General features: G+C 35.5%; 1 protein-coding gene and 1 long non-coding RNA gene across 2 annotated transcripts; both read right to left on the bottom strand.

The window, feature by feature from the left end:
• Positions 1-2,793: 2,793 nt before the first annotated feature.
• Positions 2,794-4,470, bottom strand: LOC125193844 (agglutinin-2-like). Its single transcript, XM_048091761.1, has one exon. It carries the CDS (start codon positions 4,442-4,444, stop codon positions 2,960-2,962), a length of 1,485 nt encoding a protein of 494 aa, XP_047947718.1. The 5' UTR covers positions 4,445-4,470; the 3' UTR covers positions 2,794-2,959.
• A 2,783-nt stretch (positions 4,471-7,253) lies between these two features.
• Positions 7,254-7,790, bottom strand: LOC125197103. The gene is made up of 2 exons (XR_007171997.1): positions 7,687-7,790; positions 7,254-7,561 (listed from the first exon to the last, which is right to left on the bottom strand). It is a non-coding gene; the product is annotated as an uncharacterized LOC125197103 (long non-coding RNA).
• Positions 7,791-12,435: the final 4,645 nt, after the last annotated feature.

Genomic DNA, 12,435 nt, shown 5'->3' with positions numbered 1-12,435 from the left:
AATATAAGGGAGAAAATAAAGTATAATAGAGAAGATAAAGTATAAGACAATACGATAAGTAAGATTAGACGTTTTATTTTTATTATAAAAGAAAATGACTCAAGTAACTTCGAACGACTCAAAATAGAATACGACTTAACTATTATGGGATGGAAACAACAGGAAAATTATAAATAGAATTATTTTATAATAAAAAATTATATTTGTTGTGTTTTGTAATTACTTTATTAAGTAAAAGTAATTATTTCGTGCATATTGTATAGATAGAATTGCTAATATATAATAAACTCTACAATCCAATTTAACCCATGGGTGAGAATAAGTAGTTTCATCGCATTGGTCTTTGCTTATGAATTTATAAGATATATCTCAAACATATAAATATATAAGAAGCAAACAAGTCTAATTTTTTTGCATAATAGATTGGTTGTGAACGACGTTCCTAAAAGGCTGGCGGACGCAGCTTAGAACAAGGGGGTACGACTGTACCCCCAAATTTTTTTCTAAAACATCCGCCACAGCCATTAAATCCATATCAGATGTTTGAATTGGAAGAAAATAAGTATTGCAGACTATTTTTTTGAGTTTTCATTTTTCACAGAAAGGGGGAGGATTAGGGGAAAGTGAGAGAGAGAGTGGACGCGCCTTTGCATATGAGGTGGGGGCCACTTCTGATTTGCTTGTTGGTTTTGATTTGTGTAAATGCGTGGAATTTTCTCTAATTAACTATGTGTGCAAATAATAATTTCTTATTTTAATTTTTATACGGAGTATTTTTATGAAATTTGAAAATATAAGGGAATATTAGATTTTAAAATATAAAATTAGAAATAGTATATATGAATTGAATTGTATACATAAAATTGACTAGCAAAATATGAATTTTACTACTAATCTATATAATATTATTTTTTTATGTGTTTCTATACACCAAAATCATTATTATAAAAAAATAAATAAATATTATTTAAATATATTCATATCAAATTTAAAACCTAACTAATTGTAGTATATTAAAAAAAAATTGATCATCCAAGTCAATTGCTTTTTAACGAGCATTAATATCATGCACTGAAGATGACTTGAACTACTCTAAAATTTTGCTAACGGTTACTCGTACTTCGAGTTGTCTGACTCACAATAATATTTATCGTACCCCCAAACCTAAAATTCTGGATCCGCCACTGCCGAAAGGCGATGCAATTGGTTCTTTGTAGAAGAGAAATTTGGTTATTGACAAAATTGATATTTTGTATTCATTCTAGTCAAGTCCTTTTGATTCTGACAAGCTTTGCCCACCTAAAGGTCATAATCTGAGTTCGAAAAACATATTAGAAGGTTCACGTGGAGACGTCGCAAGCCATCTTCGATTCTTTGGAGAATCAAATCAGTAATTTAAAACCATATGCAATTGATTGTTTAACATGTGATTAATTGATCCCATAATTGATCAACTAGACATGTACATATGATTTACTCCATTCGTCCACAAAAAATAGAGCACAATTACCATTTTTGGTCGTCCACAAACAATAGAGCACATTCATTTTTGGAAAGTTTTAAACAAATAATAACCTTACACATCATTCCACTAACACTACTTTTCACTTACTTTTTCTCCTTCTCTTACTTTTTTCTCTTCTCTCTTACTTTACCAATTCTATATTAAAACCCGTGTCATACACAAATTGCTCTATTTTTTTGTGGACGGAGCGAATATTTGTTTATGCATAATTTTCACTGTGCAAAGGGCACCAAACCCAGCAATTGACGTTAGAGCAATATAGTTTTGATTATCTAGATTAATTTCATGTTATATAAATTGTTTGAAAGCATGTTTTTCTTTGCTGCATGTTTTTTTTTTCAATGAACGGCAAATGATGAAGAACAGTTAAACAACGATGAGTGCACATTCATTGAGGACGTGCAGTCGGAGCTAGTGTCATGGCTAGCTGCACGTCGCCGAACGCGCAAGCCTCAGCGTAGGATAGAGTTTCGTGATCCAGCGTCAAAGGAGAATTGCACGCTGCATTTATCTTGCTTGCGTGAATTTAGTATTGTGATTTCCAAAGTTATGGTTAGTAATCATTGCGGTGACCTTTTGATTTGTTTAACCAATGCCCTTTGTGTGTAATCATTACGTAATTTAAGGATTTGTTTCAACTTTTGTTAAAATTAATACTCTTCCCCCACCATTAGAAGTCTCATTTCTTGAAACCACGGATTTTAAGAAATATTTAGAAAAATGGGTGGAAAAAAGTTAGTGGAATAGGAGTCTCACTTATATATATTAGTTTTAAATGAAATGTAGTGGAATAAGTTAGTGGAAGATGGGATCCTATTACCATTTATAGTAAAAGTGAACCGGGACTCCTATTCATGGATGGACTAAAATGGCAAAATGAGACTCGTGTTCGCGGGTGGAGGGAGTGCATCTGCACAATAATGAGACACGGAGAAGCGGGAATATCTGCGAAGAACACTAACATGTAATCATTACGTAATTTAAGGATTTGATTAACTTTTGTTAATAATGTAAGAATGAATGAATATATGAAGGAGAAAATAGCTATGCTGATTCAAAACTATACTACTTCCATCCCTAAAAGTTTGTCACACTTCACCTTTTACCATTTTTCTATTCATATTTTATTAGAAAACTAGTATATAAAAGTAGGACATACATTCCAACTAACTTTTTCACTCACTTTTAATTACATTTCTTAAAATTCGTGTTAGGTCAAAGTGAGACAATATTTGAATGACGGGGGTAGTAGTAATTAATTCTGTAACTAAACAACACAAGCTGATTCCATTCCAATCTCGCCTCTTAATGAAGCTAATAAAGAGGTGATACATAATACAGCAATAAGATGGTCTCTATCCTTATTTTTTGACGTATCGTCCTTATTTATCTTACACACACTCTCTCACACATACATACACTAAAACCATAATATCACACATATTGGCGAAGGTTGGTGTCCTCCAATTCGCGGTTGGCACCGCTATAAACAAGAGTGGAAGTGAAATACCACGATATGACCTCGAAGACGGCGACTACGCCTCCTGTGCTGGCGGAGATTCCGACCTCAACCTGCTGAGGAAGAAGGGTGCTCAAGTCGTGCACATAGCTCACCTCAAAAGTTTGTGAGCCTGCCGTGACGCTAACGCTGATCAATTTGGAAGATTGCTGGTAGTTGATGCGGGCAGTCACCTCCTGCCCAAGAATTGCATCGCCGACGTCGGTTGTATTTTTTGAAACATTTGAGTCAATGTCAATCCCAACATGACGGTAATTTGGATCATTAGGGTTGATGAAGGGGTCGAATTCCACCGCGAATACGGAGGGGTTTTGCGATCCAAAGATACCCAAGGCGCCGCCGGAGGATCCGATTGGGTTACCAACGGGCTGGATGAAGAAGGCGAGGCCATCGCCTGGGTTTGAGTTAACTGGGTTGATGATGAATTTTAAGGTGGTTTCGAAGTCGACCTGCGCCCCATCTTGCCAAAACTGGATGGGGTTGGAATACACGGCTCGGCCAACGCGGTATGGTAACGGCTTGCCCGAGTCGTCGGTGTTGATCAAGCGGAGGTTGGTGGAGTCGGATGGGAACTGCGCGTCGCCTTGTAACAGTAGGTCGGGCGGCTGCTCGCCGTTGAAATCATATTGGAAGGAGGTTGTTGGCCCAAGAATTGAAGTGAAGTGCCATGATATGAGTTCGTGAAAGGCGATATTTCGTCCGGTGGAGGCAGATATTCCGACCTGAACCTGCTGAGGAAGAAGGGTGCTCAAGTCGTACACATAGCTCACTTCGTAAGGTTGGACGTTTGTGTCAGTATGAACGGTGATCAATTTGGAAGCTTGTTGGTATTTGATGCGGGCAGTCACCTCCCGCGCCAGTAATCCGCCGTTCACGTTGGTTGTGTTTCTGGACACAATTGTTCCAATGTCTATCCCAATATGACGGCTATACGGATCTACAGGGAGGTTGGGGAATATGTCGAATTCCACCGCAAACACAGGTAGGATTTCACCAGGTCTAAACACTCCAAAGTATTGGCCGTCGTTACCGAGTGAGTAGCCAACGGGCTGGATGAAGAAGGTGAAGCCATCGGCTGGGGTTGGGTCAACATGGTTGATGATGAATTTTATGGTGGTTTCAAAGTCGAGCTGCGCTCCATCTCCCCAAAATTGGATCGGTTTGGAATACACGGCTCGGCCAATGGAGAATTGACGCGGCCTGCCCGGGCTGTCACTGAAGATCATGCTGAGGTAGCTGCCCGAGATGTGCGCTTGGCCTTGAAGGAGTAGGTCGGTCGGCTGTGTGCCGTTGAAATCATAGCTGAAGGAGGTCAACTGCGACTGCGCCGGATTGGCGATGGCAAGGAGCAAGGCTATGGAGGAAAGCACTGGAATTAGGGTTTGAACAAGCTTTGCCATGCTCTGATTAAGTTGCTGTATTTTGTTGTTTTTGCTTTGGATTTGGTGGATGGTTGTGCCTTCTGTAGCTTCTATTTATAGTAGTCCAGGGCTTATTATAATGTGTTTTAAAAATTTACAACTTCTACACATACTCAAACAGCTAATGTCACTTAATTTCCATCTAATTAGTTGGAGCAACAATTTCGACTACTTTTATATTCTAGAATATTGTAGCAAATGGAGAGTGATCAATCGCTAACTACGACTAATTTAAGGTCATAAGATTTTAGAAAACGTGTGGTCTATAATTTGCCACATGTAATTTTCGTTTTTATTAATTAAATAAATAAAGATAAAAAAAACTACAAATTAGGGTTTTAGATGAAAATGTCAATATAGTGTTCCGAAAATATCAACACAATGTTTTAAGAATGTCAACACAATGCTTTAAGAATGTTAACCCATTGTTTATATTGACATTCTACATGTATTATATTGACATATTTTATATAGTATATTGACATTTATGCTTGTACGAAAAAATTAAAAAAATTCAATTTTTTTTTCAAATTTTGACGTCGGAACATATGCATGTATGATATCGTTGGAATCCTTATAAAATTATCTTTAATTTGATATATGTTATATGAATTTAAAGTTTTGGGATTTCTTTTAAAAGTTAGTTATAACTAATTTTGTAGTAATTGACATTAATACCCCTATTGATATTTTTTGGGATTAATTCTATGGCCTTATTGACGTTTTTTGTTGATCGTATTAACATTTAGTTGATGATATATACTTTTAATTTGAATATCTAATGACTATTATTTAGTTTTAGTTAACAATTAAATATTGAGTTAGCATTATAACACTCCCATTGTAGCAATATAGTCAAATAATTACTCCCTTCGTCCCGCTTTAGCAGTCCCATTGACTTTTCTGCACCCGTTTTGTAAAAATGATAATAAATAGCTAAAATGGAGAAATAATAAAGTAAAAAAGAGAATAATGTAGATAAGACTCTTCTCTACATTATTCTCTTTTTTACTTTATTATTTTTTTCACTTTAACTATTTATTATCATTTTTACAAAACAAGGGCAGAAAAGTCAATGTGACTGCTAAAGCGGGACGGAGGGAGTATATTTTAAAGAGACGGAGCGAGAAATAATTAACATTATAATTAAATTAATTTTATTTTTTCTTCTACTTTCTTTTCATTTAGTACTTTTTTTTTTATTTCTCATTTTATTTTTCTTTTCATTCTTTTTCCTACTTTCTTTCCTATGTATTTAAATCCCTAACATTTTCCTAAAATCACATGGAAAAGAAATACATCAGTTATAGCGAGACGTATATAGTACTGCCTCTGTCTCTAAAAATATTTAGATATTTGTATTTTATCAAAAAGTGAAATGATTCAATTTTGTCATAAAATGAATATGATTCAATTTAGTTGAGAATGGATTATGATTCAATTTAGTTGGGAATGGAAGAAGTAATATTTAAGTGTGTTTTTAAATTTGTAATAATAAAAATGTTAATTTTGGTTTAATGAAATTCGTTACTATGGTTTAATAACTCAAGTAAAATATAAAATGATTTAAATATTGCATTGTGTGTAATGCGGAAAAATAATAGTATTGTTGTTACTTTCAGATATTAATCCTTTTATTTCATAAGTCAAGTAAAATATAAAATAATCTAAATGATTGCATGTAACGTCGAAAAATAATATTATTGGTGCTTTCAGATAGTATTATTTTAACCATTAACGGACAGGTGTGCCGCCCAGCAACTGGATTCCCTTTGTTAAAGTTGAATAATTTTCATTTTGTATAATCTGTTAAAAATAATACATGCATATTATTTGCACTAATATAATGTGTACAGCCCACCAAAATGGACTCCCTTTGTCACATAGCAGAATATATATTTTGTGCATATAAATCGTGCTTTAAAATTATTATTTGGGTCATACTCCACGTCAATTTAGCTAGATTACTATTGCAACCCCGCATGTCATGCACGTCAATTTTTAATTTGTTTATTTTATTCAAATGTAATGAAGTCCACAATAGTATCATTCATGCTGATCTAGTGCATTGGCAATAGCAGGGGCAAATTTACTATCTCAAATTTGTCACATATAGTAGTATAGTGTTTATTTAAGTCATGCATTATTAGAGAAATGATATGCTGAAGACTTAAAATGAGCGACATTGTGAGCGCATCTGTCCACGTCATCTCTCCTTTCGTTCTCTAAAATCAATTTCACGCATCTCTTCTGCAATTCTCAAACGCAACCATCAAATCATATAGGAATGCAAAAAATCGCTCGTCTCTTTCCACGTTTTCTTCTTCCCCAATTCTTAATTTTATCACAATTAAAAGCTACGCCACAATCAGAAGAAGTAATTCGCCACAATTTTCTGGCCTGCTTCGATGAAGAGGATGATAGCGCAGGGGATGGTGTCGACCGTCTTCTTCATCTCTCTTGATTGCTATCTAATTCTCATTCTATAGATTATCACAATCTCAGCGCTGAGGCTAATGGAAGCGCTACCTACGGTTCGAACAGTCCATCCATACAGGGACTTTTCTCGACAGTTGATGCTTAGGATGATTTGATTTCATTTTACTTAATGGATTGAGTGTACCCGATTGGAAATTAGTGGCTTAGTATGTGAATCATCTCACTGTGTTTGTGCGAAATAGACAAATAGATAATGAATTTGGATCTTTCATAGTACTACTACTATATATTTTGGTTGCTGAAAAATTGAATTGCTTGATTTTGAGATTGTGGGTAATTAGATTGATAATTCCTGCAACCCAGATCCTTTGAGAAAATGCTAAGTAAAAGCTTGCACTTATTCAACAAACACTTTTTTTACGTTTTTTCTATAGCCTAATTTGTTTAGTTAATCTGCTGAGTTTGTTCTTGGCTTGTTTCTCATTATGTAGACAATTGTGGTCATGAGATAGAGGTGCCGACAATCGACAGATCCTTTGGCTTCAATTTTGCTGTCGAGGGCGTCCTCAACAAGATGCTTCTGGAAACAGGCTTCTACTTGGTGTTGGGCTCTGGATATCACAAAGGATCAAGGATCACATCTTGAATTGTCTTTGTCTGCATAATGAGAAAGAAGAAACAAATGGATTATGGATAGCTTCTAAATTTTTCCAAGATGTAGGAAAATGAAACTCACTGGAAAATAGTGCAAATACAGAGCATAAGTAAAATCATTCTTCAACCTGAATCGAATTCTTATTTGCAATTCATTGCTCTGAGTCTCATTTTGAATCAAAAAGCAAGACTGCAAATAGCAATTCTTTATAACTGATTATGAGAGCTAAACTAATAATAGAGATTGAAACAATTGAAATCAAATGAGAATAATATACAAAAAGCAACAGACAATTTAAGCCGTAGAAGATGTCAATCACCTACTCCATCTACTACAGATTATAAAGTTCAAAACTTGCAAATACTATAACAAATAAACTAAGGTGTAAGAACTGCTAAACAAACTTTGTTTGAATTTGAAGAATCGAAAAGAGGTCAACAAAACTAGATAAGCAAAATACCGAAACACGTTATGAAAGGCCAAATCAAATTAGCCAACATAGCAACTGATTCCAAGAAAAAGTAATAACTGTTGCAACTCCTTTTGCATAAAGAGAGATCATTCTTGAAGCTATCTTTTCCTTCAACTTTCAGAAGAACTGATCAAGTCTTCTCACTCTTGTTGCTTATTTCTAACTCTCCATTGTCATGAATGGTACCTTTTCTAACACATTGCTTCTTCAAATTCAATCCAATTGCATCATTCCTTTTACACATATAATCGAACAGTTCTTCCACATTACATCCAAAGTGAACATACTATAAATTGCATATAAAGAAGTGTAAAAGAAACATTGGTACGCAGATTTGATGCAAATAACGCAGAAATTATGAGAATGATTAACTGATAGATAAAAAGAACTCAACTAAATTGAGAACTTGAGAGTATAAAACTCAATGTCAAAATATATAATCAAAGTCTGTATTTTAAGATTAACAACGAAGCCTTTATATAGGCAAAGGGAAATCCTAAACTGGAAAGAAAATAACTAAGAAATCCTAAATTTATGTAAAGAAAATAACTAAAAAGATAATAAGCAAAAATAACTAATATTTTTTCCATCTCCTAATTCTAATAACTAGGAAATAAATAAAACCAAAAATATACTCCCTCTGTCCCGCTAGAAATGAAACGTTTTCCTTTTTGGGTTGTCCCATTATAAATGAAACGTTTCTTAAAATAGAAATAACTTTATCTCTACTTTTCCCTCTCTCTTACTTTACTCTCTCTTCTTTAACTCACAAAACAACACTACATAAAATCTTGTGCCGAAAATCAAACGTTTCATATTTATTGGGACGGGGGAGTACTTTTCTTAGCCTCCAAGACTTGTCTTCTATAACTGCATCATACTCCCCTTCTTACAAAAGACTCATCCTCGAGTCTACTTTCTCTCCATCATCACGTTCCACATTTGCCAATAATTCTGGCAATTTCACAAATAGGCGCAACAAATGTTCAGGTCCATATATAATTGACTGACCTATGCAGTTCCGACCACTCATAATTATGGGCAAGGCTTGTTCTTGTTGAATCGACATGGGCTTCTAGTAATTGAGCTTCTTAATAGTACCCAAAATTTTAGTAGCCAATTCTCTATGGTGCCAGGCTTTGACTGGTGTAGCATGTGCCTTCAATTCAGGTTGTTTCCCATGTGCAGCAACCTCTTCATAAGTCATTTTTTAAAATTTCCTTCACTTCATTGTAGAAATTCTTACGGAGCGAAGGATAATCAATTTTTGAATGGTCAACTAATGAAAACTTCTCCACTTTGGTTTCTTCTCCCGTTTCATGAATTCTTCATCATCTTCCTTCTCTGAAGGATCTTTCTCCCTTTCAACTTCTCCATCGACATTACCAAACATGAATCCCAAGAGGCGGTTTCCCCCTTCAACCTCATTGTATATGGGCTCATCATACACCAGCATCGACAATATATCCTCGCCATACACAGGGGTAGCATACACCGGCATCGACAATATATTGTTGTTACAATTCTGCGACGGTTCATCCGCATCATATGATGTGAAGACGTCGCTGAATAATGGATCGTCCATCGAACGACTCTCCGGCGCAATAGATCTCATCGGGTTGGATTTCCCCCGACGCTTCTCCAGTCGCGCCAATCGTCGTTGTAGGTCTCGAACCTGTTGTCGCAGATCACCGTTCTCGATGTCGCACTGGAGGTCTCGAACCTGTTGTCTCAGATCATCGTTCTCGATGTCGCACGGATCACGCGGTCGTGTAGCCTCTTCGTTTGGGAGATCTCCAAGTTCCCCGCCACGAGCATCGCCACGTCTACCGCCATATCTACGTTCAGCCATTGATAATCAACCTGGATCGTGATACCAAATGATGCAAATAACGCAGAAATTATGAGAATGATTAACTGATAGATAAAAAGAACTCAACTAAATTGAGAACTTGAGAGTATAAAACTCAATGTCAAAATATATAATCAAAGTCTGTCTTTTAAGATCAACAACGAAGCATTTATATAGGCAAAGAGAAATCCTAAACTGGAAAGAAAATAACTAAGAAATCCTAAATTTATGTAAAGAAGATAACTAAAAAGATAATAAGCAAAAGTAACTAATATTTTTTCCATCTCCTAATTCTATTAACTAGGAAATAAATAAAACCAAAAATATACTTTTCTTAGCCTCCAAGTCACTTGTCTTCTATAACTGCATGAAGATTTAAGCAATGGAGGTGGTAATTTCAATTCGGAGCAGAATTGGGGAGTATTAAAATGGCCGAGGCTTTTATCACCAAGAATGAGAAGAAAACAAGAGAGATGAAGAAGACGGTCGGCACCATCCTCTGCGCTATCATCCTCTTCATCGAAGCAGGCCAGAAAATTGTGGGGAATTTCTTCTTCTGATTGTGGCGTAGCTTTTAATTGTGATAAAATTAAGGATTGGGGAAGAAGAAACCGTGGAAAGAGACGAGCGATTTTCTGCATTTCTATAGGATTTGATGGTTGCGTTTGAGAATTGCAGAAGAGATGCTTGAAATTGATTTTAGAGAACGAAATGAGAGATGAAGTGGACAAAGGCGCTCACGAAGTCGCTCATTTTAAGTCCTTAGCATATCATTTCTCTGCATTATGATATAAAGTTTATAAAAAAATTACAACTCATACACACTCACACTTTATACTCAAGCATCTATCATAATCATACTCCCTCTGATTTCTAATAAATTATTATAAACACACTTTATAAAGATAGAAAGCTTGGTTGATCGCAGTCAAATGGAGGAATTAAAAAGCAAGAAAGAAAGGGGATAATGTTGTGCGCAACTGAAAATGACTAAAATAACTTAAAATAGACTTTGAATATCAGAGTACTGTCAAAATTTCAAGATAACAAAACTGATCATGGACTAGAAATTTTCGGAAGCATTCAATAGTTGATGACAACATGTATGGAGACATGATGCATCCAAATACTACTCTATCAAAAGACATCGTCATCTCTACTCAACACCGCCCACCGTCGTGACTTGCGTATTTTTTAAACATATGCATGGTTGAGTATATGGTATACTCAGTGGACGCATGCCGAAATATATTATATTAAAAATTAGTTTTGATAAGCCACTACTGAGTGAGCTCGGAGATTTTATCTGCCCGAGTACACTAAATTTCTTTTCTAAGTAAAATTTGTGATCCCAATTTATTTTTTCTAGAACATCTACCATATTTGAAACTGTGTGAACTAGGAACGTGGCCTCATTCCACAACTGTCACTGAAATGACCAACTTGAAAGATGGCACATGGTCTACTATGTGTACACTAGTCCTATTAGGGCTTGTGGTTCTATTGAGACCTGAATTTGATTAAGCTAAATTGATCTAGTAGGGACGTCGTCCTTGTTAAACTAACAGATAGACAAAATTCAAAACGAAATATGGCAAGACAATACATACTGAAATTTAAATAACTGAAAGCGTACTTGAAAGATATTTTCTTTATTGAAGAGAAAGCCCACGGTAAAATGTAGGATAGAAAACACACCTTGTTGCTTAAGTTTCCTAATTTGAATTTCTCGCTCCGACTTTAGCTAGCAGAAGTAGCTCTTCTTTTGAAAACAGTATAATTAGACTCCATACAATTACACCATTCGTCCACTGATATAAGACTAATTTGATCGGACACGAATTTTAAGAAATGTAGTATACAGTGAGTAAAACTATTTGTGGAAGGTGGATTTGATTAACTTTATATGAGTGAGCTAAACTTAGTGGAATATGAGTTCCATTACCAAAACTAGAAAAAAAAAGCAACTGAGACATAATTTATTAGTGGACGAATGAAAATGACAAAATGAGAAATTTATTGATGGACGAAGAGAGTATCTCATTAGAATACATGCCTCCTAATTAATTTCTCTTTATTCTTTCGGCCATCATTACAAAATCTCTGGAAACTCGCATATCAATTGCATTGCTTCATTAAAACTTAATTTTCTTTAAATTAATTATTTCGGAAGGATTAATTAAATCCCGTGAAATTAGGAAGTCATCTCCATCTTCGTTCGAACTTTTGCGGTCGCCCGAATCGTCGCGAGCAATGCTGGCGGCTGTTTGCATCCTCCACCCAATACTTAGTACCTTCAACGTTCACTACAAAATAATTTGTGAGCACCGATTTGCTTGCTAAAATGGATTTATGCTTGCAAATGACCTATTTGCTAGCAGTTAGCGAGCACAAATCATGCTAGCTATAAGCCTCGTAGCAAAATCGCGAGCAGCTTGCGAGTGCGAAAATTTTGAGCAGCAGACTATGCTCGCAAAATGTCCAACCATACATCGGCTACTTTGTGCTCGCAAATTTGCTAGCATCCTTAGTGTGCTCGCAACGTCCGACCC

The sequence above is a fragment of the Salvia hispanica genome, chromosome 6, assembly GCF_023119035.1.
Source record: "Salvia hispanica cultivar TCC Black 2014 chromosome 6, UniMelb_Shisp_WGS_1.0, whole genome shotgun sequence".
NCBI classification, from domain to species: domain Eukaryota; kingdom Viridiplantae; phylum Streptophyta; class Magnoliopsida; order Lamiales; family Lamiaceae; genus Salvia; species Salvia hispanica.
The sequence above is the reverse complement of the archived record's forward strand: the minus strand, read 5'-3'. Positions and strand labels throughout refer to the sequence as shown.

Coding starts and splice junctions, on each gene's coding strand:
- LOC125193844 (XM_048091761.1), bottom strand. CDS start 4,444: ATGGCAAAGCTTGTTCAAACCCTAATTCCAGTGCTTTCCTCCATAGCC.